This window comes from Nilaparvata lugens, chromosome 13 (assembly GCF_014356525.2).
Source record: "Nilaparvata lugens isolate BPH chromosome 13, ASM1435652v1, whole genome shotgun sequence".
Taxonomy (NCBI): domain Eukaryota; kingdom Metazoa; phylum Arthropoda; class Insecta; order Hemiptera; family Delphacidae; genus Nilaparvata; species Nilaparvata lugens.
In genome coordinates, this window is record NC_052516.1 from 1139555 (window position 1) to 1167460 (window position 27906).

At 34.7% G+C, this 27906-nt stretch overlaps 1 protein-coding gene across 2 annotated transcripts; it reads right to left on the minus strand.

Moving 5' to 3' along the window:
- Positions 1-636: 636 nt before the first annotated feature.
- On the minus strand, positions 637-27902 carry LOC111059050 (dihydrolipoyl dehydrogenase, mitochondrial). Of its 2 annotated transcripts, XM_039439530.1 has the most exons (13): positions 27747-27902; positions 27007-27153; positions 24048-24186; positions 22688-22788; positions 19825-19968; positions 17290-17391; positions 16926-17046; positions 14841-14944; positions 12509-12645; positions 9339-9528; positions 6308-6445; positions 3299-3388; positions 637-2207 (listed from the first exon to the last, which is right to left on the minus strand). In XM_039439530.1, the coding sequence occupies exons 1-13, from the start codon at positions 27774-27776 to the stop codon at positions 2139-2141; spliced, it is 1512 nt and encodes a 503-aa protein (XP_039295464.1). In that variant the 5' UTR covers positions 27777-27902; the 3' UTR covers positions 637-2138. The 2 variants fall into 2 exon arrangements, with proteins under 2 accessions (XP_039295464.1, XP_039295465.1); XM_039439531.1 differs by lacking the exons at positions 24048-24186; positions 27007-27153; positions 27747-27902 and adding an exon at positions 23828-23882.
- Positions 27903-27906: the final 4 nt, after the last annotated feature.

Below are 27906 nucleotides of genomic sequence, written 5' to 3' on the forward strand. Positions count from 1 at the left end.
CGAAGCAGGCCTGCTGGTCTTATTTATTGATAATTTAGCAGGAGGTCTAGGTTGAACGGATAAGGCGAATAGGGAGGAATGGTTGTTATAAAACAGATGGTTATCGAAAAGCATTTATACCGTTATCTCTTCGACAGAGAGAGAGAGTGAGTGTGGGACAATTAATGTGACTGGCCGTGATGACGTCACGACGTAAACAGTGTACGTGTGTATCGGAGCCATGTATCACTCCCATTTGACCTCTGGGCGCTACTTGTGTATGTCCAAACGACCTATACCATGGGATATCTTCTTATCCTATCTTTTCTCTATGACACTACTAAGCTTTATGGCTAGTCATAGAGGGTTAATCCTCAAAAAATGAGGTAGTATAATCTACGGTATTAGTATAACTATGTCTTACTAAACATTGAAAAGAAACTACACCATAGACCCGTTTCCATTGCAACAAATTTGTATCATGACATGTTGCATTATAACAACTATATTGATCCTCTACTATCTACTCTACCACTGCAACATGTCTCAAATATTTGTTGTAATAGAAAAAGGTCTTACTCAACATCTATCAATAAATTAAGGAACTACAACTAAAAATTCTTACAAAATAAACAAACACCATTAAAAAATCAGAACTACAACAATTATTCACCATTTTATTCTCAATTAACAATAACGATCTAATAAATTTATACAATTAATCGTAGTATATTACAATAATATTAATTACATAAATAAGTTCTTGTTCGATAAATTAAAGCAATACAATTATTCCATTTTATTTCGAATAAAGCTTCGATGGTAATAATATAAATGTTTAGAACATGTTTACAAATTCACTTCAAAAAACATTGTAATAATGTTTTAATATGTTGAATGTTTCAATCAAATTAAAATAATGTTTCAATTCACAAATCTACATTACTGTTTCAAACTGAGACACCAGTAATCAGGATTGACTTAATTTAATTACGACTTGAAATAACACTCATTTTAAAGTTCCACTTAAACCAAGTAAGCTTAAGATTAAGGCATTGATTAAATAAATAATTTTCAAAGCTACTTCAACTTTCCCAAAACATTCAGACCCGGTTGCACAAAAGCCGGTTAAATTTTAATCGTGATTAATTTGACGAGAAACAATCATAGAAGGTTTTCTCTCTGATTTGTTCTTGTCAAATTAAACATAATTGAAATTTAACCAGCTCTTGTGCAACCGGCGTATAGTTACATAAATTTTAAATTTCAATACTTCTCAAGCCTTACTTGACTTGAGATGACTAAAAATATAGATCTTTTTAAGTCGTCCTCCAGTCAAATAGACTTAATCAACTACAGAGACAATTGAAACATAAATTGTGAATTATGAAATGAGTTCAAGATAAAGTTTGTAATCAACTTAGCTACAAGATTCTACAACCCCATATATTGTCAAAACTGAACAAACAATATAATATTACCTTGTAGCACTCCTCTCTCACAAATTATCATTTTTCACACACTTCACTTTCAAGTCCACGATTCACGTTTCAAGGCGAAATTAGAACTAACGGTCCTCTCCAAACTTTACATTAAACGTTCAAATATTTCATTGCAGTAACCAAACCTCATTCAATCTCGTTCGAAACTCGTTTAACTTTACTAAAACCTCGTTTAACTTCAGTAAAACCACGTTTAACCTCAGTAAAACTTCGTTTAAGCCTCGTTTAACACTAACTCGAGTTCGCAATCATAATATGTCGTAGTTACAACAAACTGTCGGTTCTCTTCACAGGTTTTGTTGACTTTTCACTAGTAATTCACGATTGTTAAATCAATAAATATTTCGTTTTCTCTTTGCCAACTTTGTAGGCATTTCACTAGTTACTCGCGATTCTTATAGTGATAAATTTAATAACATCCACGAATTTCACTGATAACTCGCGATTGTAATTAATTTACGAATCTCCACGATAGTTATAGAAATAAATGAAAATAAAAGCATTGCTAACTTCCGGGGTGTTTCTAGAATATTTTGGAACATTCTAGAGCACTAGAACAAGAATAAATGAGCAGCCGTAGCATGAGCTAATGTGATTGGCTGCTGTGTTTAGTGACAGATCTTAGTGACTTCTAAACGATTGTCGTCGAAATGCTGATTAACCGAAGTTGATGGCTTTGCCGATGTATGCCGCGGTGTGAGCCTCTCTGAGGGCTTCTGAACATGTCTGTAAAAGAGAAGAAAATAACAAATATTATACATTTGTAGTTATCTTACAAATTGAATGAAATTTAAACATATAGAATCACTAGGCCCTTCTATTTTCTTAAATTTTTAGTTACCTTACAAATTGAATCAATTTTTATTATATGAAATCACAAGTTCCCTTTTATTTTCTTCGACAAGACCGGTTTCTACATAATAGAGCTTTCAAGTTTCCCTATATAAATTTATTTAGTCCATGGAGCATCAATAGCATCAATCATGGAGCATCAATCTCATAGAAGATGTATAATATGGATAATAGACAAAATCTGTTAAGCTTTCTACTTTTCATGAGTTTTGTATGTAATTAAGGATATTTTTTTTTAAGGTTGCGGTTGTTTATTATAGACTTATATTACATATTTCTCTTTAAAATTAAATTTTCTACAAGTTCTGTAAAAAATATTTTGTGTTTATTGTACATTTAACATAGTAAATCTGCTTCAAACCTTGAAGGACCTTGTTTTTCGTGACCAAGTTTCGCGTATTTCGTCACATATCTTGAAAATTACTGTAGCTACAGGTCTGGAAACGGTTTTATCCAATTTTCCAGTTCATTTTACAAAAAGTACGCTTAATTGTACATCTTAATTAACAGCCAACAAATACCCGTAGGGCTTCGTTTCGGCAGGGGAACTGAAATCTTCCACCCTGTATAACTTGGTAACTAAGCATTTTCAGACCTATGTTAATTAAAACTTTTGTCTTCTTTTGATGAGAGGAATCACGCCCTGACGTATGGGCATCTTTTTCAGAACACTCTGTATATCTAAAGCCGCATCTACATGCTGGCCGAGCCTGCAATATTACCAGTGCCCAATGAAGGCCAGCGTTGGCAAACGACCCATCCACACACTGGCGCTCGCCGATATTGGCCTTCATTGGGCCAACATGCAGATACGGCATAAGGGTAATTGCTTAGTGAGGAGGTAGAGATCAAGTTAGTTTTAAATCATAAATCTCACGATCTTTTAACTAGACAAATTTCAAAGATCTTTCATTTATATTCATAAGATTCATTAGTCATTCGAAAAAAAGAATTGAAAAACTTACTGGATGAGCATGACACGTCCTAGCCACGTCTTCAGCAGCTGCTCCGTATTCCATTGCTAACACGGCTTCGTTGATGATTTCACCGGCTCCCTGCGGAAATAAATTATGTCAATCCAAAATACTGTATTAATATACGATTAATATAGCACAATATTCATCATAGTACTGTAGTTAAGGTACATTTTCGTTTGTGCGTGAATTTCCGCAGTCGACGACGACAAGCATTGTGGACATTCATATTGTCCAATTTTTTTTTTTCTTTTTTTTAGATTACGTCCTAAAGACTCCAGTCATGGAGTATAAGACAAGTCATGTTATTACATAATAATTCTAACACTAAGTAGTTCAACCTAGTTTAGGTTTGAAAGGAATTCTTGTACACTATAAAAAGCTCTATCAACTAAATATTTTTTCATTTGTTTTTTGAAAATCTTCAAATCATCATTACTTTTCAAGATTTGAGGTAGCTTGTTATAAAATTTCCTACCAATATAATCTGGTTTTTGTTCAAATAACCTACTATTGTGACCCATTATATGATAATCTGATCTGTTTCGCGTATTATACTCATGAACATCTGAATTCTGGATCACCACTCGTTTTCACATGCATTACAACTTCATATACATACAAAGATGGCACAGTTAATAGACCAAGCTTTTAAAATAAAGGCCTACAAGAGTCTAACCTATTCACTTTCTCTATACATCTGAGTGCCTTCTTTTGAATCTTAAACACTCTGTCCATATTTTGTTGAGATGAATTACCCCATACTAAAATAGCATACCTAATATGAGATAGTATAAGTCCATGGCAAGCAGTTAACAGTAGTTTTTTATCATTCAGCCTAGCAAGCTGCCGCAGGACAAATACCCCAGATGATATCTTATTACATATCCTCTCAATGTAAGGATGCCATGTTAATTTCCTGTCCAATAAAATTCCCAAGAATGCTACTTTCTCTTCTTGATCTAATTCATTTCCCTCTACAAACACATTTATTTCTCTATCCTCTACTGAATTATATTTACTTTTGAATTGTAGGAATTGACATTTCTTACTATTTATTGTTAATTGCCTTTGCTTCAAGAATTGGACAATTGACTGTACTCCAGTAAAAGCATTTATTTCTAGACTATCTAATAAATAATTGTTAAAGATAAGCGATGTGTCATCAGCAAACAACAGAGCTCTGTGATCTTTTAACTCTTTTGGTAATTGGTTCACATACAACAGAAACAGTAAGGGACCCAGAATTGAGCCTTGAGGTACTCCAGCCTGGACCTCCAGTTTTTGAGATTTAATTTTTACTATTTCATTCCCATCCACCTTGGTAAGCTCAACACACTGGTTTCTACCTATGAGATATGATTCAAACCATTTTAGTTCTATACCATTCACACCTACAGTTTTTAGTATTTCCAATAATATTCTATGGTTCACACAATCAAAAGCTTTGGATAAATCAAGAAATATTGCGGCTGCCTTCTCACCTGAATCTATTATATCTATTAGTCTTTCAACAAGGGATACTATTGCAGTCTTAGTAGATTTCCCTTTCTGGAACCCAAGCTGTTCATCACATATGAAATTAATTTCTTCCAGGTGCATCAATAGCCTATTTAAAACTACTCTTTCAAAAATTTTACTCATTACTTTTAGAATACTAATGGGTCTATAATTTTCAACTCTTTCAGAATCACCGCTCTTGAAAATTGGCAAAATTTTTCCTTGTTTCAGATCATCAGGGAAAATACCCTGCTCTAGTGAAGTATTAAGGAGATGCAATAAAGGGTCCAAAATTTCAAGTGTGCTAAAACAGCTGATCAAATAACTTTTCATTATTTGAGTTAATTATTCAAGAATCAAACATTTCTAATAATATCAACATATTGCAATTTAAAAGTATAAAAAAATATAAACTCAACCTCCCCCCATTAAAACATAATTATTGAACATAATCTTTCAGGTTATTTGGAAAATTGAAATCCACCCAATGTGAGATCCTCACCCTGTCGTGGTCGACGACGGCATTTACGCACAAACCAAAACCCAGATTTAAAGGTGAAATGAAAAGATTTGGTCACTTATACAGATATTCGAATTCATATTTATGATGTACAGACGTTATATCGGGTGTATTTCGTTTAGACCAGGTGCTCGATTGGTCTAGGTGTTCGATTATCCCAGGTCGGACTTTTCCGATTAGACCAGGACCTGGTCTAAATGCACACCTCCGCTAAACGAGACGGAATGCTTCGATAACTCCAGGTGTTCCATTACACCAGGTGGTCTAAACGAAACCTGGTCTAATCGAGTAGTCGAGGGACCTGGTGTAATCGAACTACTGGGTTAATCGAAGCATTCTGTATCGTTTAGCCCATGTTTCGATTGGACATGTAGTTCGATTACACCAGGTCCTGTTCTCGATTAGACCAGGTTTCTTTTAGACCACCTGGTGTAATCGTACACCTGGAGTAATCAAAGCATTCCGTCTCGTTTAGCCGGGGTGTGCGTTTAGACCAGGATTTCAGCTTCATTGTAGAATTGGACCTGGTGTAATTATTATTATTTCCTATTTTAGTGATAATGTGAAATATTTCTTCTATGTTTTGGTTATTATTATTATTATTTTGTCATGTGAAACTGTATATATGAGCATAGCTCTATCAGTGTATGACATGTCAATTAAATAATATTAAACTACATCTAGTTTTCCTAGCCCTGAGGTCACAGCAATTTAAAAAAAAAAGTTTTGAAGCATCTTAATTTAAAAATCTACTTTGTCAAAATAATAAAGGACTGAGAATTTTGTGAAGTGAACAACTACAAGACTTAACCTATTTTGGACTATGTGTATCCTTATCTAAATTTGGGAGAGGAATAGTACAAGTTTACTTCATTTTTTCTTTCCCTATCATTTTGATGATGTACTTATTGTATGAATCAATAAAGAATAAAGATTCATGTTTGTTATTGTGAGAGTTAGGTTAGGTTGATTCAACTCACAGGTCCAATGATGTGCACGCCGAGAATCTTGTCAGTCAGCTTGTCAGCCAGCACCTTGACGAATCCATCAGTCTCGTTGTTGGTCTTGGCTCGGCTGTTGGCTGCGAACGGGAATTTGCCCACTTTGTATTCTATGTTCTGTCAACAAAACACAAATATGATTAAGCCAAAATAGTAATTGAAAATCGATGCAAACAACAATATTCATCATCAACCCACGAATGAAGTTATCCATTATCATACCAAACAGAGCGCAAGAGAACTCTTGAAAGCCCGGTCCAGACGCTCAAGTTCAGCTTCAGTCTTTTGCTCAAGCAAAAGTCGGAGCATGTAAGTCGTTGCGTCTGGACGGTAAAACGGATGGGTCTTCAAGCTTAAGTCGTCAAACTTGAAATGTATCGGCCGGGAATCTTTTTCCATCAAACCGACGGTCTTTTGCCTATCCACCAAAACCTAAATCGCGTAAAAATGGAGATAGAGAAATTGTGATTTCAGATTCGGATTCAGCGCCCTCAAATTAATAAAATGCCTCGCGAGTACTTGAAAATAAGCAAGTTTTTTTATCGTTTGTATATAACGCCATTTAACCCTTCTTTTTCATTCTTGATTCTCATGATACTCTCAGAATTTGATGTTGATATTATGATTTACTATCATGATGTATTATATTGTTGATAAGAATACTATCTACAAAATTTCAATCCATTTACAAACACTGTGTCTCGAGATATGACATGCAAGCAAATCCATTTAGCGATTAACAGTAATATTTTTGTCGAATATTTTTGTTGTTGAATCAGCGAAAAAATACGATATAATTATTACTCATCTACCGGATGTATGTCAACCGTATACAATTCAAGACTCAATGAACCATATCAAACAATATCAAAAATAGGAAAACGGACGACATAAAAAGACGGATGCATGTGGACGCAATTTTACATCTGTCTTTTACTTGAACCAAACGATCCGTTTTTTGCTTGAGCAAAAGACTAATGGTAAACTTGAGCGGCTTAATATAAGGTTAGCCGAAACAGTAATTGAACATCAATGAGAAGAAAAATAATCTTTATCAGCTAACGAATAAAATTATAAACTTTCATAGCAAACAAAACTCACTAGAAACATTGAGTTGGCTGAAATAATTAAAAAATCAAGTAAACAACAATGATATCATTAACCAACGAATAAAGTTATCTTGAAAGAAAAAGACTAAGAAATTGTCGATTTCTTCGTTTTTTTCATTCAATATGAATAATTACCAACTTCTCAACTACACAAAAAAATAAAGTTTTCCATTGGTTACTATTGCGAACAAAACACAAAAGAAACAATAATTATTATTAAACGAAAATCCAAATTAAATGCTGCAATTCACCCAAAGACTTCTGCTACTGCAAATATTGACAACAGGGTAAACAGCTAGAAGGAAATTAGGAGGTACTGGGTTCGATTCCCGGGCTGACAAATAATTTTTGAGTGGTAGCGCTCATCGAATTTCCATCTAGCTGTTTACCCTGTTGTCAATATTTGCAGTAGCCGAAGCCTTCGGGGTGAATTGCAGCATTTAATTTGGATTTTCGTTTAATAATAATAATTAATTCATTAGCATTTGAATAATTGCAATATATCAGAAATTTTCATCTGTAGACAAGACAAACATACATAGAATTAGCCGAAATGGTACAGTCATTGTGAAGAAAAAATATTGTAGATCAATGGATAACGTGAGCCACAAACAATCTTAAACTTTATGCTGCCAAGGTCCTGTTGATGTGTGATAAATTTGAAAATAAACGGCTGGTTGCACAGATATCAAATAAAATTTAATCGTTGTAAAAGCCTTCTTCCCGGTTGTCCAAAAGTTGAGTTTTAACAGCGATTAAACGCCAAGAAAACTAATCGAAGAGGCCTTCTTTCAAAAAACCTCTCTGATTGGTTATAGTTGCATCTAATCAAGTTTGAAATGAAAACTAACAAGCTTTTGTTCAACCAGGCCTAAGACAAAAGTGGGCCGTCCACTAAAACCGATTTCGTCCGAACTAGCATCGGCCGAAAAATACCGAACGATCCCCCAACACAGAAAGGAATAAATGCTCGTCCATTGCAACAGGTTCATACGGCCGTACACGGCCGACTCCGGCCGATCAATTTCTTCGATCCGAATTGAATGAGATTTTCCGGCTCTATCCGGCCGAACTAACTAGTCGAGCTGAGATAACAAAGTGTTCCTAACCAAAATTTGTTTCACAGTCTTGTTTGTTTTTGTTTTTTGAAGTTGTTCTGTTTTATAAAGTTGTAACTATGGACAATGAAAAGTTGATAAGTTTGGTTCAAGAGCATGTTCCATTGTGGGATATGCGAGACAAAAGATATCATCGTGATGTTCAAAGGAATCTGTGGACAAAGATTGCTGAACAAATAGGATCTGAAGATAAGATTATTATAATGAATAACTAATTTAGTGGATATTGTTTATAGAGTTTTCAAAATCTCAATATAATCATTGTTTATGGAAAATGTTGGTGGCTATGATAGTAGTTAATTCAATAATTATTGGCAACCAGCCTATTACCATAGCCACCTCTAATACAAGGCCACGGCCTACGATATTGCAACGTCGCAGTGTAGGCCTAGAATCTGAAAAAGATCAGCTGGTATTTTTTTAAATCTTTTTTACCAATCATAGATTCTAGGCCTACACTGCGACGTTGCAATATCGCAGGCCGTGGCCTTGTATTAGAGTTGGCTATGCTATTACTGAACTAGACTGACGTGAACGGTTCCAATGGACGACCATATTCGGTCGGATTAACGGCCGGCAGATTCGACCGATCCAACGGCCGAACGGATCGGTTGAATACGGTTCCAGTGGACGATTACCCTAATAGGTGCAGACGAGCGAAGCAAGTAATCAATATGATCCAAAGAGCTGCTATTCTCTAGAAATTCTTACAGTAAGTATATAAATGAACAAATGAGTGAATGAATGGACTAATAAATAAATGAATGAATGAGTAATACTAACATCATTCTTGAGATCCTCCTCGGCACGTCCGACCCAGCCCACTTCAGGGTGGGTGTAGATGACAGAGGGCACACAGTTGTAGTCTATGTGCACTGGCCCACCCTGAATGCCCTCCACACAGATGATGCCTTCGTCCTCCGCCTTGTGGGCCAACATGGGCCCATGGATGCAGTCGCCGATCGCGAAGATGCTGCCAACAAACAAATCAGATATTAGATTGAGAATTATCAACATTTGAGGTACCTATCGAAGTTATTTACAGTATCATGCTAGGGCCACACGAGCGCACAAAGTGCGTCCGTTGCAACTTACTTTTTGACGTCCGTTGTAGAAATACATAGAAGTGAATTGGTGACAACACACGAGGTACGTGCCTACCAAGTAACGGAAGTCGTAACGGACGGTGATTTTTGAACTGCGCAGAAATGCTACAACGCACGTCGAGACATGAAAAAGTTATTGCTTCGTCTGGTTCCATTGCGTAAAGCCAACTAACGTTGACGTACCATACTCAACGCTCGTGTGGTGTCATTGGCGACAGCCGCAAAAAGTAAGTTGCAACGGACGCACTATGTGCGCTCGTGTGGCCCTAGCCTAGCCAAGGCTGGGCGTACACTGGTTAGTCAATACAAGACTAGTCACGTTTAGTCACAATACTTCACATAGTTGCTTATGAAGACATGTCTAATTGCAATGACTAATCAGTGTGAGTTGCGTCATAAGCAACTTTGTGAAGTATGAAGTTGAATTCTGCCACCGAGTATAAATACCAAGGTTTTTATAGACCTTGAGTATTACGCTTTATCAACTAAGATTCTTTTCACATATTGATTGGTTTCTACGGATTTGCAGATTTGACGCCTAGTGAGATCGGACTCCCCGATTATTTCAATATTTCAATATTCAATATTTCTTGAAACCCTTGAGATTCACTATTGAGGCACAGTTCTGAAGACATAGCATCGTCCATGACCGACTTTAGTCGTCTCTAAAGCAGCCTGCACACAGGGACAGGGATTCACTTCTTCAAGATTTCAGTTGATCAAGAATCAGTCAAGTAGGCGACTCCAGTAAAAGTTTCAATTTTGTCAAGTTCCTATTCTTACAGGACAGGAAATAGGGAAATATCACGTATCAAGAATCAGTCAAGTCAAGACTTCAGTACGACAAGTTTTAATTTTGTCAAGTACCTGTTCCTTCAGGACAGGAAATATAAAATATGACGAGGAGAAATGAAAACTTGGCATACTGTTGTTGCCTACCCGACTGATTCTTGATCAACTGAGATCATGATGAAATTATTGAAATTGAAATTCTTTATTCTCCAAAAAATTAACAATACAATTATATTTGCATGTAAAATAGTTATTTGTATATCTAGAGTGAAAAGTACGACTTTTTCTCCCTGTGGGAAAAAGTTTGAAGCCCGAGGCGAAGCCGAGGGCAGCAATTTTCCTGAGGGAGAAAAGGTATTTTTCGCTTGAGATGTACACAACATTTTTCCTCCATCTACATTTTTTTATAGAAACTGCAAATTAAATCATTCTAATAACTTACGTATTGGTGACAATGTTTCCTAACAACATAACCTAAAATCTAAAACGTAAAAACCGGTCGTCTGATAGGCACTGCTGATTGCGCTATTTATCGGCCAAGTGTAACAATTATATCAGCTGGGCTACCAAAAATGGCTGACTCCAGATCACGCGGTTCAGATTTGAATTGCAGAATGCAGATCAAAAATATTTGTTGGCTGGTATTTTAAAAATTGTATAAATTTTTATCGTCTACTAATATTAAGAATATAATATCATACAAACATATATTTCATGAGTTGATCAAATTTCTGGTTGTGGTATTGAATTCAGTTGACTCAATGACAGACACCTCTATTACGCTTTCTCATCTGAGCTTAGACCTTCTAACCTATTACCATGTAAGTTTTTAAAATAGAGATGCTTCCCATGTTATTTAAATGGAGTCAGTTTTACTCCCTAGGGAGTTTTTCTGTTTTTTACTACCTAGAGCGAAAAAGTGACACTTTAGTATTATGTTTCAGGGAGTAACGTAAGTACTTTAGACAGTAGGTGGAGGAAAAATACATTTTATTGGAGGCTCCTCTAATGGGCACATACCTATTGAGAGAGGAGCGAGTTGTCTAGTAGCATCAATGTACAAAATCTTAAATATTAAACTATTTATAGCTATAGAAAATATGACTAAATACAATAAAAAAGTTTTGTTCAAGAAAGAATAGACTAGAGTAACAAATAAAACATAACTCAATCTGGAGAGAGGAATTATTATAAAGAAAATAAAATAAACCAAATCAGGCAAACTAAAACGAAGTGGGAAGCACGGTGAGATCGACGAACAAAATAAAATCGTTAAGAAAGATACAAATTGCTGAAAACTTGCATTTTTGACAAAAAAAAAAGTTCTATATAGACTTGCCGACTCTCCAAATGTTGTATGTGATGACATCCAAAAGCATTATGTTTCAGTATCTCACGAAATGGTCGAAACAGGAGATGATGGTGGTTTGTATTTACTTTTGGTAGGAGTTTGTGCATCCATGTTGGATAAAAATATAAAAATGTGACACAACCACTCAATAATTGAATAACGCTTATGATTCAGAAGATTTCATAAAATGTGTTAATCAGTTCATGGTTTTTAATTCAAGAAAATGATTGACAAATGAAAGAAATAAGAGTGTGATTAGAAAATTTTTAAACTGTGGCTTGGTGCAAAACCTGTCAATTTTTTTCAAAAATGAATTTAATACACGAATACATCACTAATATCGATTATTTTCAGTTCCATAAGTGCCAATGTCCTATCTCAAAGCAATAAAAAGTAATAACATTTATACTAACAATGTCATGATTTAGTTATTGAGTAGTTATGAGTTAGTTCATGAGTAGTTATTTAGTTAAAACTACCAATGGAGACATATGTTTTTAGATTGTCATTCATACTCCGTGCCAGAACTATTAATGTCGACTTCTGCACTTCTAGCACTCGCATTTCCTTATCGAAATGCCGTAGTTCGAAAATACAAGGTGAACTTTCAAGCTGATTTGTGAGAAAGTTGATATTTTGACATATATTTTGCACCATGTGGTATGTCATAGGCCTAATAAGAATTTAATTGGGAAAAGACTCACTTTGGAATGACAGTCTGGAACCTGGAGTTGACAGGGATACGTCCCTTCTCGTCCTTCTCAATACCGATCTCTTCAAGACCGAGATTTTTCGTGTAAGGCCTGCGTCCGATACATACCAACAGTACGTCGGCTTCCAACTATAAACAAACATACACACAAAATTAATTAATAAGAAAAATTACAAGAATGAAAAAGAGAAAATACTAGAATAATGAATAAATTCATTAAAGACGATGGACTTGAATGAGAAATTTATATAAGTGATTTCACGAAGCATGAGTAAATTGTTAATAGTAGATGCAAGTGATTATAATTAACATAATCACTTGAATATTAAGGCTGTGCAAAGGCTAAAAATAAACTTTCTACTCGTGATATTTTTCCAAGTTTTCCGATTTGTATATCATCAAGCTATCAAAATGAAAAAGTTTTCTCGGGAAAACTTTTTTTTCTGATCATCAATTTTTGAGATATGAGCGACTGAAGTTTGAATTTTTAGGACAGAACATTTCAAATTCGGTACGATATAAATCTATGAGACTTAGAGGATAGATTCTTCTTGGTATTGTTGATCTAGTAGAACAAATTTTTTTTGGAAAAGTTATTCAATTTACCAAAAATAACGCAACTGGAAGTTATTTCTGGTTATTTTTAGTAAATTGAATAACTATCTTAGGAAATGATATTTTCAGAAAATTTTTGTTTTACTAGATCAACAATACCATGAAGAATATCAGGAAATTGTCCAAGTATTTTTAATTTTTATTCTGATTTGTCTAAATAACTTGAAATATTATGTTCAATTATGTAAGAGGTTGAGTTTATACTTTTTATTCTTCCAAATGACAATAAGATGATATTATTATAAATGTTTTGATTCTTGAATAATAAACACAAATAATGAAAAGTTTTTTGATCAGCTGTTTTAGCACACTTGAAATTTGGCCAATCTGAATGTCAACGTCAACAATGCTTGTTGTCGTTGACTTCGGAAGTTTTAGGTTAGAAGTTCTATCCTACTCTGGAAATCGAATTTGAATAGTTTATAATATATATCTTATTGTATTTTATTCATCCAAATAAAATGATAGTATCTTATTGCAGAATACTTATTCAATTCTAGAAGTATAAACTGATTCTGTTTCATAAACCATTTTGTAAACACGTTCACATCAAATCAGAATCAGCTGACTTCAAGGTTATTTTACAGCCCTAGGGCCGTAAAACTTTTACCGGCCTGGTCAGAAAACAATCATTTTCGGCCTCCATATGACGCACGAAAACCAGCTCATTACATCCAAGTGGGGCGAAATAGTATATTTCGCACCTAGGGCCGAAAATGAAACTTTTCTGGCTCGAAATCGGTTTTCAAGTCCGAGGCCGTAGGCCGAGGACTAGAAAAGATTGAGAGCCTGAAAAACATTTTTGCCCATGGTGAGAACGTTATTTTTCGGCACACAGAAAAAAAAACAATATATATATATATATATATGAAAATAATTTATTGTCTATTATAAGCACTTCCGAAAGCAAAAGTGGAAGGTCTATGTGGATTTGCTCTAGCAAATCTGAGGTAATCTGAATATCAGGAAATTGTCCAAGTATTTTATTTTTTATTCTGATTTGTCTAAATAACCTAAAAGATTATGTTCAATTATGTAAGAGGTTGAGTTTAAACTTTTTATTCTTCCAAATGACAATAAGATGATATTATTATAAATGTTTTAATTATTGAATGATAAACACAAATAATGAAAAGTTTTTGATCAGCTGTTTTAGCACACTTGAAATTTGGCCAATCTGAATGTCAATGGAAGTTAAGGTTAGAAGTTCTATCCTACTCTGAAAATCGAATTATTTGAATAGTTTATAATAATATATATCTTATCTGTATTTTATTCATCCAAATAGAATGATAGTATATTATTGCAGAATACTTTATTGAATTCTAGAAGCATAAAATGATTCCGTTTATCCACTATGTTCCGTGATAAACGCAGTACAGGAGGTTTGGGGTTAGATTCTATTATACTCTGAAAATTGAATTAGAATAGTTTATAATATCTCATTTGTATTTAATTCATCCAAATAAAATGATAGTATCTTATTGCAAAATACTTTATTCAATTCTAGAAGCATAAACTTATTCCGTTTCATAAACTATTTTGTAAACACGTTCACATCAAATCAGAATCAGCTGACTTTAAGGTTATTTTACAGCCCTAGGGCCGTAAAAATTTTACCGGCCTGGCCAGAAAACAATCACTTTCGGCCTCCATATGACGCACGTAAACCAGCTCATTACATCCAAGTGGGGCGAAAAAGTACTTACAACTTCCTTCTTCGATGGATCCTTGACATTCTCAACGTTGACCTTGATAATTCCTCCAGACTTCTCAGCTGACATAACCTTTGTTCCCAGCTTGAATTTCATGCCTGTAAAAAAAATGTTGTTTAGCTCGTACCATATCAATAAAAAGGTTATTAAATAAATAAATTTTACTGTCGTAAACCAGCATTGGTAATTGACAAAGTCACACAGTGAACAAAATATAGAACACAAAATACATTCATTCAGGTACTATCAAAAAATTCGTTCAAACAATAAAACGGTCTTTCAACAAGCCAATTAAATAGTAATTTCTTGAAATGAACAATGTTAGCACAACATTTGATCTCTGTAGGTATTGACTAGTGATCAGATAAATTATAGGACTGCAGTGACTAGATTTTGAGTGATATAAAGGACTTAGGCTCAATTTATACTTACGCGACTCAGGTCGAGAAGAGACTGCAACTCTAATATCTTTTTGATGCAGCATGTGTTTTCAAATGGAGTCGCGGAGAATAGATTCGACTGGTCTGAGTGTCACCATTTGGAAACCCATGCTCTCCACTAGAGTCCAGTCTCTTCTCGACCTGAGTCGCGTAAGTGTGAGTTGAGCCTAAGTAGAGTTTTATTATTCTTGACCATTCAATACTGCAGTTACAGTAGTATATTATTCTCTACAAGAATGTGTATTATTGGTTCATTTATAAACTTTTCAGATTTCTGGATATCCTATACTATTAAACGAGCAATTTCTTTTTAGATGTTTATATATTTGTATTTGACCGGATCTCGAAAAAAGCTAACGAAATTTGGAACAAAGTAGGTTTATGATATGAAAATTCGATTGCACTAGGTCTCAACCCTTGGATAACTCGCTGAAGGACATTAAAAGGATAAATACGTCCTTGAAAAAACAGCTGGAATTTTTGTCGTCTGTCGATACCGTAATGGAAGTGAATGATCGACTGCATGTGTGGGTTATTCCTCAGCTGATCTCACGAGAAGAATTATTCAACAAGAAAAACTTATTTTCGTTTATTTCTCTTTTTTTAGAAAACATGTTTACTTCAGAAAGTCCAAAATAGTAACTAGATGCTGTTAGTGTAGAATCTGAATAGTGCATAGTATATTAACAAATATTGTAGCAAACATAGTATATCATTCTAAATCGATTTCATAGTATATCCATTTGTAACTGATGATGTGTTTGTTTTTTGAAGTGTGAATGAATTGTTATTTTGATGAGTGATAGTAGCTTAACCTAGATTTTGATTTGGACTGTAGTATAAATTTGAAAAGGGACAGTTTTGGACATAATCCTGTTGTGCCGCCTCATATAACTGTAAAAATAATTGTACGACTTAGAAAATGAATAAACACATATAAACTATAAATTCAAGCTTTCGTTACAAATTTTCTTTGCTTTTACACTCCAGAGCGAAGCTCGGTCCCCCGATACTGGTTATTGACTAGTGACTAGATTTGTAACAAGACTGCAGTGACTAGATTTTGAATGATATAATGGACTATGTAATAGCATAGAGAAACAATAGCGTAAGTAGATATCCCATGGTATAGGTAGATTATGTTGTAACTTTTCATTGTTATCTCAAGCCGATTACTGTCGATTATTGTAGATTTTTACTGTTTTGTTGGGGTGATAGTGTATAAACGGCACAATATGAGAGACTACCAGTCTCATACAACTTCAAGGGAAAGAACTACGTGAACTATCGGCTTGTGATAGCAGTAAAAGTTACGACAAACTCCCTATACCATTGGATATGTACTTACGCTATTGTTTCTCTATGGTAATAGTGAATTATCATTCTTGGACATTCAATACTGCAGTTGCAGTAGTAAATTCTCAACAAGAATGTGTATTATTGGTCCATTTCTTGATGTTTAGCCTAAAACATCTAGATAATAATGTTTAGCCTAAAACATCAAGAAATGTACCAATAATACACATTCTCATCGAGAATATACTCAATTCAGTAAACATTATACTATGCAAACTAGCTTGGATATGTTCAAAATATGTTGAAACTGTATATCAAATAATGAATATTCGTGGTTATTTACCTTGTTTGGCAAGGATCTTCTGGAATGTCTTGGCGACCTCTTGGTCAATACCAACTCCTCCAATTGAGTTGAGGAACTCAACTACATTCACTTCGGCACCCAAACGGCTCCATACTGAACCCTGAGAAAGAAAGCAAATGTTCAAAATCACTGGTTGAAGAGAAATGAGAATATCATCTTATTGCAATCTTTGTAAGTGTTGATTTCTGTGGAAGAAGTAAAATTTAATTGAATCCGGAGTCTTAAAGAATGAAACGCTAATATTTAGTAGAACACCAGTAAAATACTGAAGAAATTCGTTCACTTAAAAAATGATTAACCTATCATTTTTATTGTAGAAAATATTGAAGGCAAAATGGCTTACCAATTCCAAACCAATGACACCTCCTCCGATGACAACCATTTTCTTGGGAACGGCACTCAGTGATAGAGCACCAGTTGAAGATACTATCGTCTCCTCATCAACCTGCAATCAATAGTTAATCAACGATTAGACAACGACAAATCAACCTGTAATCCACAGTTAATCAACGATTAGACAACATAATTATATCAACCTGCAATTCATAGTTAATCAACGATTAGACAACATATATCAACCTGCAATCCATAGTTGATCAACGATTAGACAACATATATCAACCTGCAATCCATAGTTAATCAACAATTAGACAACATATATCAACCTGCAATTCATAGTTTATCAACGATTAGACGACATATAGCCTATCAACCTGCAATCCACAGTTAATCAACAGTTATAGTTCTGGGGTAACCAAACACCTTTTTAAAAAGAAAAACTTTATTTTCAAACACATAATTATAAAATATATATATCGAATAAGAAAGAAGTGCTCTCGGTGAAGTTTGGCAGTAGACTGACTAAAAGTACTATGATCGAGCATTACAATGGAATACACCGTCAGCAATAATATTAGGTGTTACCAGATGTAACTAACGATTAGACGACATATATCAACCTGTAATCCATAGTTAATCAACGATTAGACGACATTATCAACCTGTAATCTAGAATTATTGATAAATTATTAAAATACTAATTTGCTTCAATCGAGGGTTGAACAATCCATGAGAGATAAAATCAACCAGCATTCAACTAGTTTATATTAATAAACTAGTTAATGACACATTCGCCTCAATCGAGAGTTGTTCAACTATAAATCAACTTCGAACAAGGGTTGATCAATGATTAAATATAGCAAATCAGCCGGTATTCAAAACTAATAATCAACTATTTAATGACAGATTAACCTCAATCGAGAGTTGATCAACTATTAAATGATAAATCAACATGACAAACAAGGATTGATCAATGATTAAATATGACAAATCAGCCGGCATTCAAAACTAACAAAAAACTATTTAATGTTAGATTAACCTCAATCAAGAGTTGATCAACTATAGATCAACGATAAATCAACTTCCAATAAGAATAAGTGATGAATGATTAAATATGACAAATCAAAATGTGATTAAAGATTGAACGATGCTCACTATGCCACTACTACACGCTACGAAAAATGTCATTCATTATAATTCTGTGAAATTTAGTTATTCATGATATCTATTTTTGATTAAAGATTTGTTAGTTTTCTGAAGTGTAAGTTGTTATTTTAATAAGTGATAGTAGCTTGACCTACATTTTGATTTGAACAGTGATAGTAGCTTAATCTACATTTTAATTTGAACTGTGGTATAAATTTGAGAAGGGACAGTTTTGGGCATAAGCGCCTATTGTGCCTTCTCATATAAGTGTGATATTGTACATTACTGAATAAATAGTAAAAGGCCTATTGTGCCTTCTCATATAAGTGTGATATTGTACATTACTGAATAAATAAACAATCAATTCACATAAAAATTAAGAGTTAGATCAACTATGCATCCATTCAATCCAATTAATTGAATCTACTTTCTATCACGTTTTTCTACATGATTTTTATAGTGTAATGGAAGCAATTGAAAGTAGTGTTATTGAAATTAGTGAAAATTAGAACGTAATATTTTATTTGCTGGCTGCCTAGCATAGGCTACGGAAAGCTTGCATTTTTTCAACCGATGGACGAGGTGAGGATCTTTCTCAGGGTTGGGAACTGCCTAGCTTGCATCCCAGCCTGGGAAAGATAGTTTCCACCCACTCGTCCCATCAACAGTTCCGGCTCTTCTTCCCCCCTGCCATAGTCTAGTTTTCCATGTGTGGGCCTAGGAAGAGTCGGACCTGAGACAAAAATTGCATTCTTTCCGTGCACTCTTGTTTTAACCGTTGAAGCGAACACAGCGCGCTCAGACATCAATTCTTTTCGGGAGTGTGGATCACCAAAATCATCGTTTAATGGATTTCTTCAGCGTCTTCATTATGGGTGAGTCCCGAATATTAATCCTACTCAAATGACAAGGGGCGATCAAACTTTATTTGCATAACGATAGGTTTTTCTCGTTTATTTGTACCATTCCAAATCTCTTTCAATGTTTTTTTAGGCAGCCAGAGTTGAGTCGAAATTGTTGTAAACAATGGTAGAGAAAATGTTTAAATACACAACACATTTTCATAGAGTAAAAATTAGCTTTCTTTAACCACGTCTACCCTTTGGTAAAAACAGTTCATTAATATCTAATCTACCCGAGAAATTACAATAGCATCTGGTTAGAGACTAATAAGCTATTCTTCTATCATGACCTGATAATCGAATGATGTTGATGAAGGTATGACCCGTTGTTTCAGCCTTCTATATTGGCCAAGGACTAAATTGGAGGTTATTTTGCTTATAGAAGGAGTTTAATCTGCATTTCTACTAGGTGAAATTGTTATATTAAGGTATATGAATGACTAATTGACTAATGACTACTTGAAATTTGAAAATATTTAATTTAAACGTACCTCGATTCCAGGGAAAGGAGTAACCTCTGATCCAGTGGCGATAAGGATGTTTTTCGTCTTAATAACTTCGGTTGAGCCGTCTGATTTCAAAGCGGTTACTTCGTTGGGACTTGTGATTTTGCCGTGGCCTTTTACTAGATCCACCTGAAATTGAAAAAAAAATTCAATTAGCCTAATAAAAGCATGAGAAGCATCATTGATCATGAAGTTTTTTTGTTATTTTTTGCTATGACGCCATCGATTCCTCAAGTGTGGGTACAGTACTAAAAAGAAGATGTAACTTAGCCTATTTATTTAAAAGATAAAATTTATTTATTTTACATTCCATAATAGCCTACAGAAATAATATATATGATCACAAAGGATCAACAGGCCTAGCCAAAAACGTATCCCTTTCTTATGAGGTATAATAAATGAAACACAATGGCCCATATGAATAAAACCAGAGCAAATGCTCATGAGCAAGAGCATGGAGCATAAGGTTTTGCTCATGAGCAAAAGGTAGAAGCAAAAGCATTTGCTCATTTTTATATGAATAAGCTTTACCTTTTACTCTTACCTTATGCTCCTGAACTCTGGAGCAAATGCTCACGTATTTTAGAGATTTTTCATCAGCTGATTCGCTTTTGTAGCCTCAGTTTGTTTTTATAGCTCACGGAAGCGCTAAATATGCAAATAGGGTGCACCGCTTGTGTTTGCGTCGTCTGCTCTGTTTTCTATTTATGAATAGAGTTTTAGGTTAGTTGAGTTTAGAATTTTTAAATAATAGCTTGAAAAAATGTCATCTCTATAATAATCTTCAGCATATTCTTATAATATCAATAGCCTTCTCAAAATCGTCTACACTTTCATATTCTTAAATGCCTATTTCCTATTTTGTGATTTTATAACAGGTAGCTTTTGTATTTATTCTTTTGTAGGAATAATGGTGATATAATAATATATCATGGTTGAATCTAAAAAGAGTTTTATAGCTCTCAACTATTGGTTGTGATCGTATCTGGTATAGTTTCCTCTTCCTCATACGAATTAGTTGAGCCATTTTACTATGAGCAAACGGTGATAAGCTGCTCTAGACTAGACTCACCTTTTTTGAAGCATTTGCTTCAAAAGTTGAGCAAATGCTCTAGTTTATTCATACATTTTTGAGCAAAAGCTTTTACTTTTGAACAAATGCTCAAACTATTTTTTTGATGAGCATGAGCAAAAGGTTTTGCTCATGTTTATTCATAGAAAATGAAGCAAATGCTCCATATTTTAGAAGTATAAGCAAATGCTCAACTTTATTCATATGGCCCAATGACAGAGAAAAACTAAGCTTAAACCAAGCTTATTATTCACTTATAGATATTAAAGCAATCTATCCCATGATATAGTCTAAAGGTGCGTACAGATATACGCGCCGCGAACATGAGCAATTCACTTTTAATCAGCTGATTATATCTGTATTTTTACAGTAACGGTAAGATATAGATATAAAAAGCTTGGCATCAGCTTATTAAAAGTGAATTGCTCATGTTCGCGGCGCGTATATCTGTACACACCTTTAGAGAACATAAGCTATAGCTTGAACGTCAACCCATCAAACGGCGAAAGAATGGCTGGCGTGGTAGTGATGTAGGGGTGGGGATGTCTCTCTCACTCTACGTAAAATTCGTTGAATAATATTATCAATACTGTCATTTAATGTAAATTAGTGTATAAATCAGTATATATTGTAAAATACATTAATAACTATCTCTAATCTAATCTCGATCCATAGGGTCAGTGAGGGTACCGGCTGCCTAGAACAAACTAACCAAACTGTTACCACCACCCTGAAAAAATCAGAGATGAGTCGAACTCTCAAATAAACATGAACTTTCACTTACTCTCACCATAGAGAAAAGATGGCCTAAGAAGATATCCCATGGTATAGGTCGTTCATGTTCAAAATTCCAAGCTGATTTTTTACTAACTCAAGTCGATTACTTTTCACTATTGTCTATCATTAGTGTTTTGTTGGGGTGAGAGTTTAAAGGTGCGTACAGATATACGCGCCGCGAACATGAGCAATTCACTTTTAATCAGCTGACTATATCTGTATTTTTACAGTAACGGTAAGATACAGATATAAAAAGCTTGTCATCAGCTGATTAAAAGTGAATTGCTCATGTTCGCGGCGCGTAAATCTGTACACACCTAAAGAGCAGCACAGTATGAGACTACCAACGTCACATAGGCTACCTTCAAGAAAGAGAATTACTAGGACTATCAGCTTCAGTTAACATTGAAAATAACATAAACACACTCTATACAATGGGATATACTCTTGTGCTATATTTTCTCTATTCTTTTACTAACATGAACTCTCGACTCCGGTGGGAGTCGAAGAGTTCATGTTATATCTCGCGGCCTCTATGTTTGTAATATAATAATATCGTGTGACCTGGGTGGTTCAGGTCTGTTGTCAGAGTTTTCAGGTCGCACCTGATCAATATCAAGCTTTTAGCGTCGGTTGCACAAAAGCCGGTTCAATTTCAATTGTGATTAAACTCACGAGAATCAAACAGAAAAGGTATCGTGAAATGAAGGCTTTCATGATTGGTTCTCGTGACATTAATCACGATTACATTTAACCGGCTTTTGTGCAACCGGCACATAAAATTATATTGTGCACTATCGTGTATTTCTCATTTATTTCTTCCAACTAATATTTTCAGATTAGTTATCTATCAACAGCGATAACCATACCGTAATTTGTACCGTAGTTTGTAATATGTGAGAGTCCTTACCCTACCTCACAGGACTGTTACAATCTACGAAACAGACTAGGTTACTGAAATCTTTAGAGAGCAATCTTGATTAGAATTTATTTGCCAACCTTGTTCGATTTGAACAGATGTACAATTCCTCCAGTTAGAGCCTTCACTGCGTTCTTCTTCTGGGTCATCAATGCATCCAAGTCTAGTGAAAGGTCTTTCACTGGAAACAAAAAAAAATCAACTGAGTTCATTCCATGTTGTTTGCAAAACGATTAGGCTACCTACTAATGCTACTAAAGATAACAATTAGGTTATTCATTTCAAATGAATCCACCGGAGTTAAAATATTGCTTTGATGATGTAGATCATTATAATTATATACACATGGCAATATAGAAGCTCAATGGGCCATATGAATAAAGTTCAGCATTTGCTCATACTTCTAAAATATGGAGCATTTGCTTCATTTTCTATGAATAAACATGCTCATCAAAAAAATAGTTTGGGCATTTGCTCAAAAGTAAAAGCTTTTGCTCAAAATTGTATGAATAAACTAGAGCATTTGCTTAACTTTTGAAGCAAATGCTTCAAAAAAGGTAAGTCTAGTCTAGAGCAGCTTATCACCTTTTGCTCATAGTAAAATGGCTCAACTAATTCGTATGAGGAAGAGGAAACTATACCAGATACGATCACAACCAATAGTTGAAAACTATAAAACTCTTTTTAGATTCAACCATGATATATATCACCATTATTCCTACAAAAGAATAAATACAGAACATAGCTACCTGATAGGAAATAGGCATTCAAGAAGATGAGAGTAAGACGACGATTATAAGAAGGCTATTGATATTATAAGAATATGCTGAAGATTATTATAGAGATGACATTTTTTACGCTATTATTTCAAAATTCTAAACTCAACTAACCTAAAACTCTATTCATAAATAGAAAACAGAGCAGACGACGCAAACACAAGCGGTGCACCCTACTTGCATATTTAGCGCTTCCGTGAACTATAAAAACAAAGTAAGACTACAAAAGTGAATCAGCTGATGAAAAATCTTTAAAATACGTGAGCATTTGCTCCAAAGTTCAGGAGCATAAGGTAAAGCTTATTCATATAAAAATGAGCAAATGCTTTTGCTTCTACCTTTTGCTCATGAGCAAAACCTTATGCTCAATGCTTTTGCTCATGAGCATTTATTTTCCTATAAATCATGAACAAAAATTAAGGTAGGATAACTCCATTCATTCACCTACAATCCCCCTAGAAGTAAGGTCTCCCGAATGGGCCATATAGGAATATTGAGAATATATTACAAAAAAACTAACATTTCAAATGAACCCATGGGAGTTAAAATATATCTGTGTTTATGTAGATCATTATAATAGCCTACACACATGGAAATATAGAAGTTCACTGTTTTTCAATAAATCATGAACAAAAATTAAGGTAGGATAACTTCAGTCACTTACCTACAATCCCCCTAGAAGTAAGGTCTCCCGAATGGGCCATATGGTAGTAGTGTGAGTTGTTGAGAAGAGCCTTTGAAGGAATGCATCCAACATTCAAACAGGTTCCTCCACATGTTTCGTCTTTCTCCACACAGACTGTCTACAAAAAAACAAAGAAAGTACAACTAATTTTACAAAAAAAAAAGATAGGTACTCATTTGTAGAAATATGCAGAAAATCAACCTCAATATAATGGAGAATACTTCAAGGAATTTGCAACAAAAAATGTTTAGCGTCGATTTTGACTGATAGTCTTCTAGTTATAGTATATCTCGAAAACTAGGATCGATATAATAAATTTCACTGTAGGCTACATCATTTGTTGCAAATTTCATGTAGAATCTATGGACTTCGGCTGTTGCACCTTTCGTGGGTCACCCTGCTCAAGTTGAACAGTAGGCCTACATTTTCACAACCACATTTCATCAGAGAGAAATCATAGGTAAGTTACTAATGACTTATATATTCTAAGGTAGAACTCATGAGGCGTTTCAAGACAATTCGGCAGGGCAGGAAGCTCTTCTATTGACTGATTATCAGCTAATACCCAAACGCTAACCCAATCACCTAATCGGAGACCTTTCTGCCCTTCGCACTCGACTGTAAAACATCTTATAAGGTTTGGCCCACAGAACAGAGAAGCTATTAGTAACTTAACTATGTTTTCTTTTTGATGTAATGTGGTTGTAAAATTATACCTACAGTTCAACTTGAAGAGGGTAACCCATAAACGGTGTAACAGCCATAGACGACAGACTCTAAAATTTACAATGAAAATTTCTTAAATCGACCTTAGTTTTCAAGATTATTTAGACCTAGGCTATATCGATTTTTTATATTTTTGAGAAATGTCAAGGCTAAAGTGCACGTCCAGTGCCAACATACCTGTCATCAAATTTTTGGTTGGGATCGATTTAGTATGTTATTTTGAGCACAAAATCACAAAAATTAAACGGCGCTCACTATTGTTTTTGAAATAAACTAAGTTCAAAGTAGCAGAACTTTACATGCATTTAACCTATAAGTAGCAACCATAAGTAGCTAAGGTTAGGAAAAGCTGTAGGTTAGGAAAAGCTTTAGGTTAGGAAAAGCTTTATGTTAGGAAAGCTTAGGTTTTGATGTTTGCGGATGACACCACAATTTACTCTAGGGGGCGGACGGTTGAACAAGCTGGCTTGCAGGCTCAGCAAGTTTTTGATGATGCCAAGCAGTGGTTTGAGAGAAACAGACTCTGCTTGAATGAGGGGAAGACTCAGCAACTGGTTTGTGGACTTCGCAGCCTTGCTGACTCTGCCCATAAATCAGTGGTGAAACTCCTGGGATTTGTCATTGACTCAAAATTGACATGGGCAGGCCATATTGATGGAGTTTGCACGAGGCTGGCACGAGTAATCTACTTGCTGCGTAGACTCAGAGCCCTTCTCAGCAGGAAAGATATGGTGATGGTATACTTTGCCCTTTTCCATTCCCATCTGCTGTATGGACTCCTGCTGTGGGGGCATGCAGCGGGCTGCAAGAGTGTGCTGATGCTCCAGAAGAAAGCACTTCGAGTGATCACCTCAGCAGGGCATCGTGAGCACTGTAGGTTCCTCCACATGTTTCGTCTTTCTCCACACAGACTGTCTACAAAAAAAAACAAAGAAAGTTCAACTAATTTTACAAAAAAAGATAGGTACTCATTTGTAGAAATATGCAGAAAATTAACCTCAATCAATATAATGGAGAATACTTCAAGGAATTTGCAACAAAAAATGTTTAGCGTCGATTTTGACAGATAGTTTTTTAGTTGTAGTAGGCTACATCATTTGTTGCAAATTTCATGTAGAATCTATGGACTTCGGCTGTTGCACCTTTCGTGAGTCACCCTGCCCAAGTTGAACAGTAGGCCTACATTTTCACAACCACATTTCATCAAAGAGAAATCATAGGTAAGTTACTAATGACTTATATATTCTAAGGTAGAACTCATGAGGCGTTTTAAGACAATTCGGCAGGGCAGGAAGCTCTCTGATTGACTGATTTTAAGCGGATTTCCGAACGCCAACACAATCAGCCAATCGGAGACCTTTCTGTCCTTCGCACTCGTCTGTAAAACATCTTATAAGGTTTGGCCCTCAGAACAGAGAAGCTATTAGTAACTTACCTATGTTTTTTTTATGTAATGTGGTTGAAAATTATACTGTTCACCTAGAAGAGGGTGACCCATGAACGATGTAACAGCCATAGACGACAGACTCTAAAATGTACAATGAAATTTTCTTATATCGACCTTAGTTTTCAAGATTACTTAGAGCTAGGCTATATCGATTTTTTATATTTTTGAGAAATGTCAATAACTGGAAAACTATTAGTCAAAATCGACTAAACATTTTTTGTTGCGAATTCTATAGTCTTCGGTTGTTACAACTTTTGTAAGCCACTCTGTATAGAATAGTGTCGACAACTGATACAAGTAGGTATCATTACACTGTACGCTATCTTTTCTCTATGATAACAGTGATAGTAGTTTTAATTTTTCTGCTCAAAATTGTCAAGTTTATTTCAATATTATTGAAACTTTTGGATTGTTTAGTGTTATTTCCGGCTCTTATCAACCCTTCGAAATTCAAAATTCATCAGTCATATCTCGAATACGTATTCTCTGAGTGTTAATCTTTGGTGAAAACAGAAATTTTAAACTTAACCTCACTTTGGACTATTTATGTGTCAAAATCAAGGAATTGAAGAAGTTTTGGGCAATTGCCTGTTTCTCTTTCCAAATATCGTGTTTGTGACTGTTCTAATAAATAAATAAATAATGTAGACATCATTATTTGAGGTTATGTGCATGAAATTGATTGAACAGACTTGCATTTTTCAACATACAGATGAAGAATATTCGACTAATATTTGTTTGTCTAAATGGTAAATTTCCAATTACCTTCATTCCAAGTTGAGCAGCTTTAATGGCCGCCACATATCCTCCAGGTCCCGAGCCGATAACCACAAGATCGGCTTCTCCTGAGGTCGCATAGAACTTTTGTTGAAGTACCGACACAATTTGTCCGCGTTGCAGGCATGATGCCGGCTAAAAAGATAAAAAATTGAGTTTATAAAAGGCTAAATAAATACATGAATTATTAAAAATGTCAAAGACCTCAATGGTAATCAGATGACATTGAAAGAAAGCCTGTTATCTTATCATAAATAGGCTAGATCTGGAACGACGTATTTGAGAGGTTAACTTTAATTCACTTATTTGAAAGTACATTATCAATATGAATACAGTAAATGATTGCGTTAATACTCATCAGTAGAGGAGAAAATTATCGATTTTTACAAAATTTAAGCATTTGTACCGTATGGAAACATCAAGTTTAGAATAGTAGACATCCTTCTGAAAAGTGATGGTGAAGCAGCTTATTGACAATTTAGTTTTGTATGAAGCTCTTCAGTAATGGTTGTTAATAATAAATATAATTATGAAGCTTCAAAATAATCATAAATAGTTTAGGAAAATACTCGTGTTTTTAAATGATTTGTCATGAAAACACTGACTGACTTGAGGTCATGACAAGCAACCATGACTGTCATACAAGTTTGGTAATTAATGCGGCATGATACAAGTGACTTTATTAAACAAATTATAGTATAAATATATGAAAATTATTATTTACACACCTTCAAAGTGGACGACAGACGACTCAGCATGTTTTTCGGCAAAATTCAACAAGAAACGACAGGAACGATTCACCTTGATTTCACTGATGGAGATCGAAAGGTCTTGAGACAGTGCCTTTTGGATTTCGTTCTCGTCAGAGTCATTTCGTGGCCCAATGAA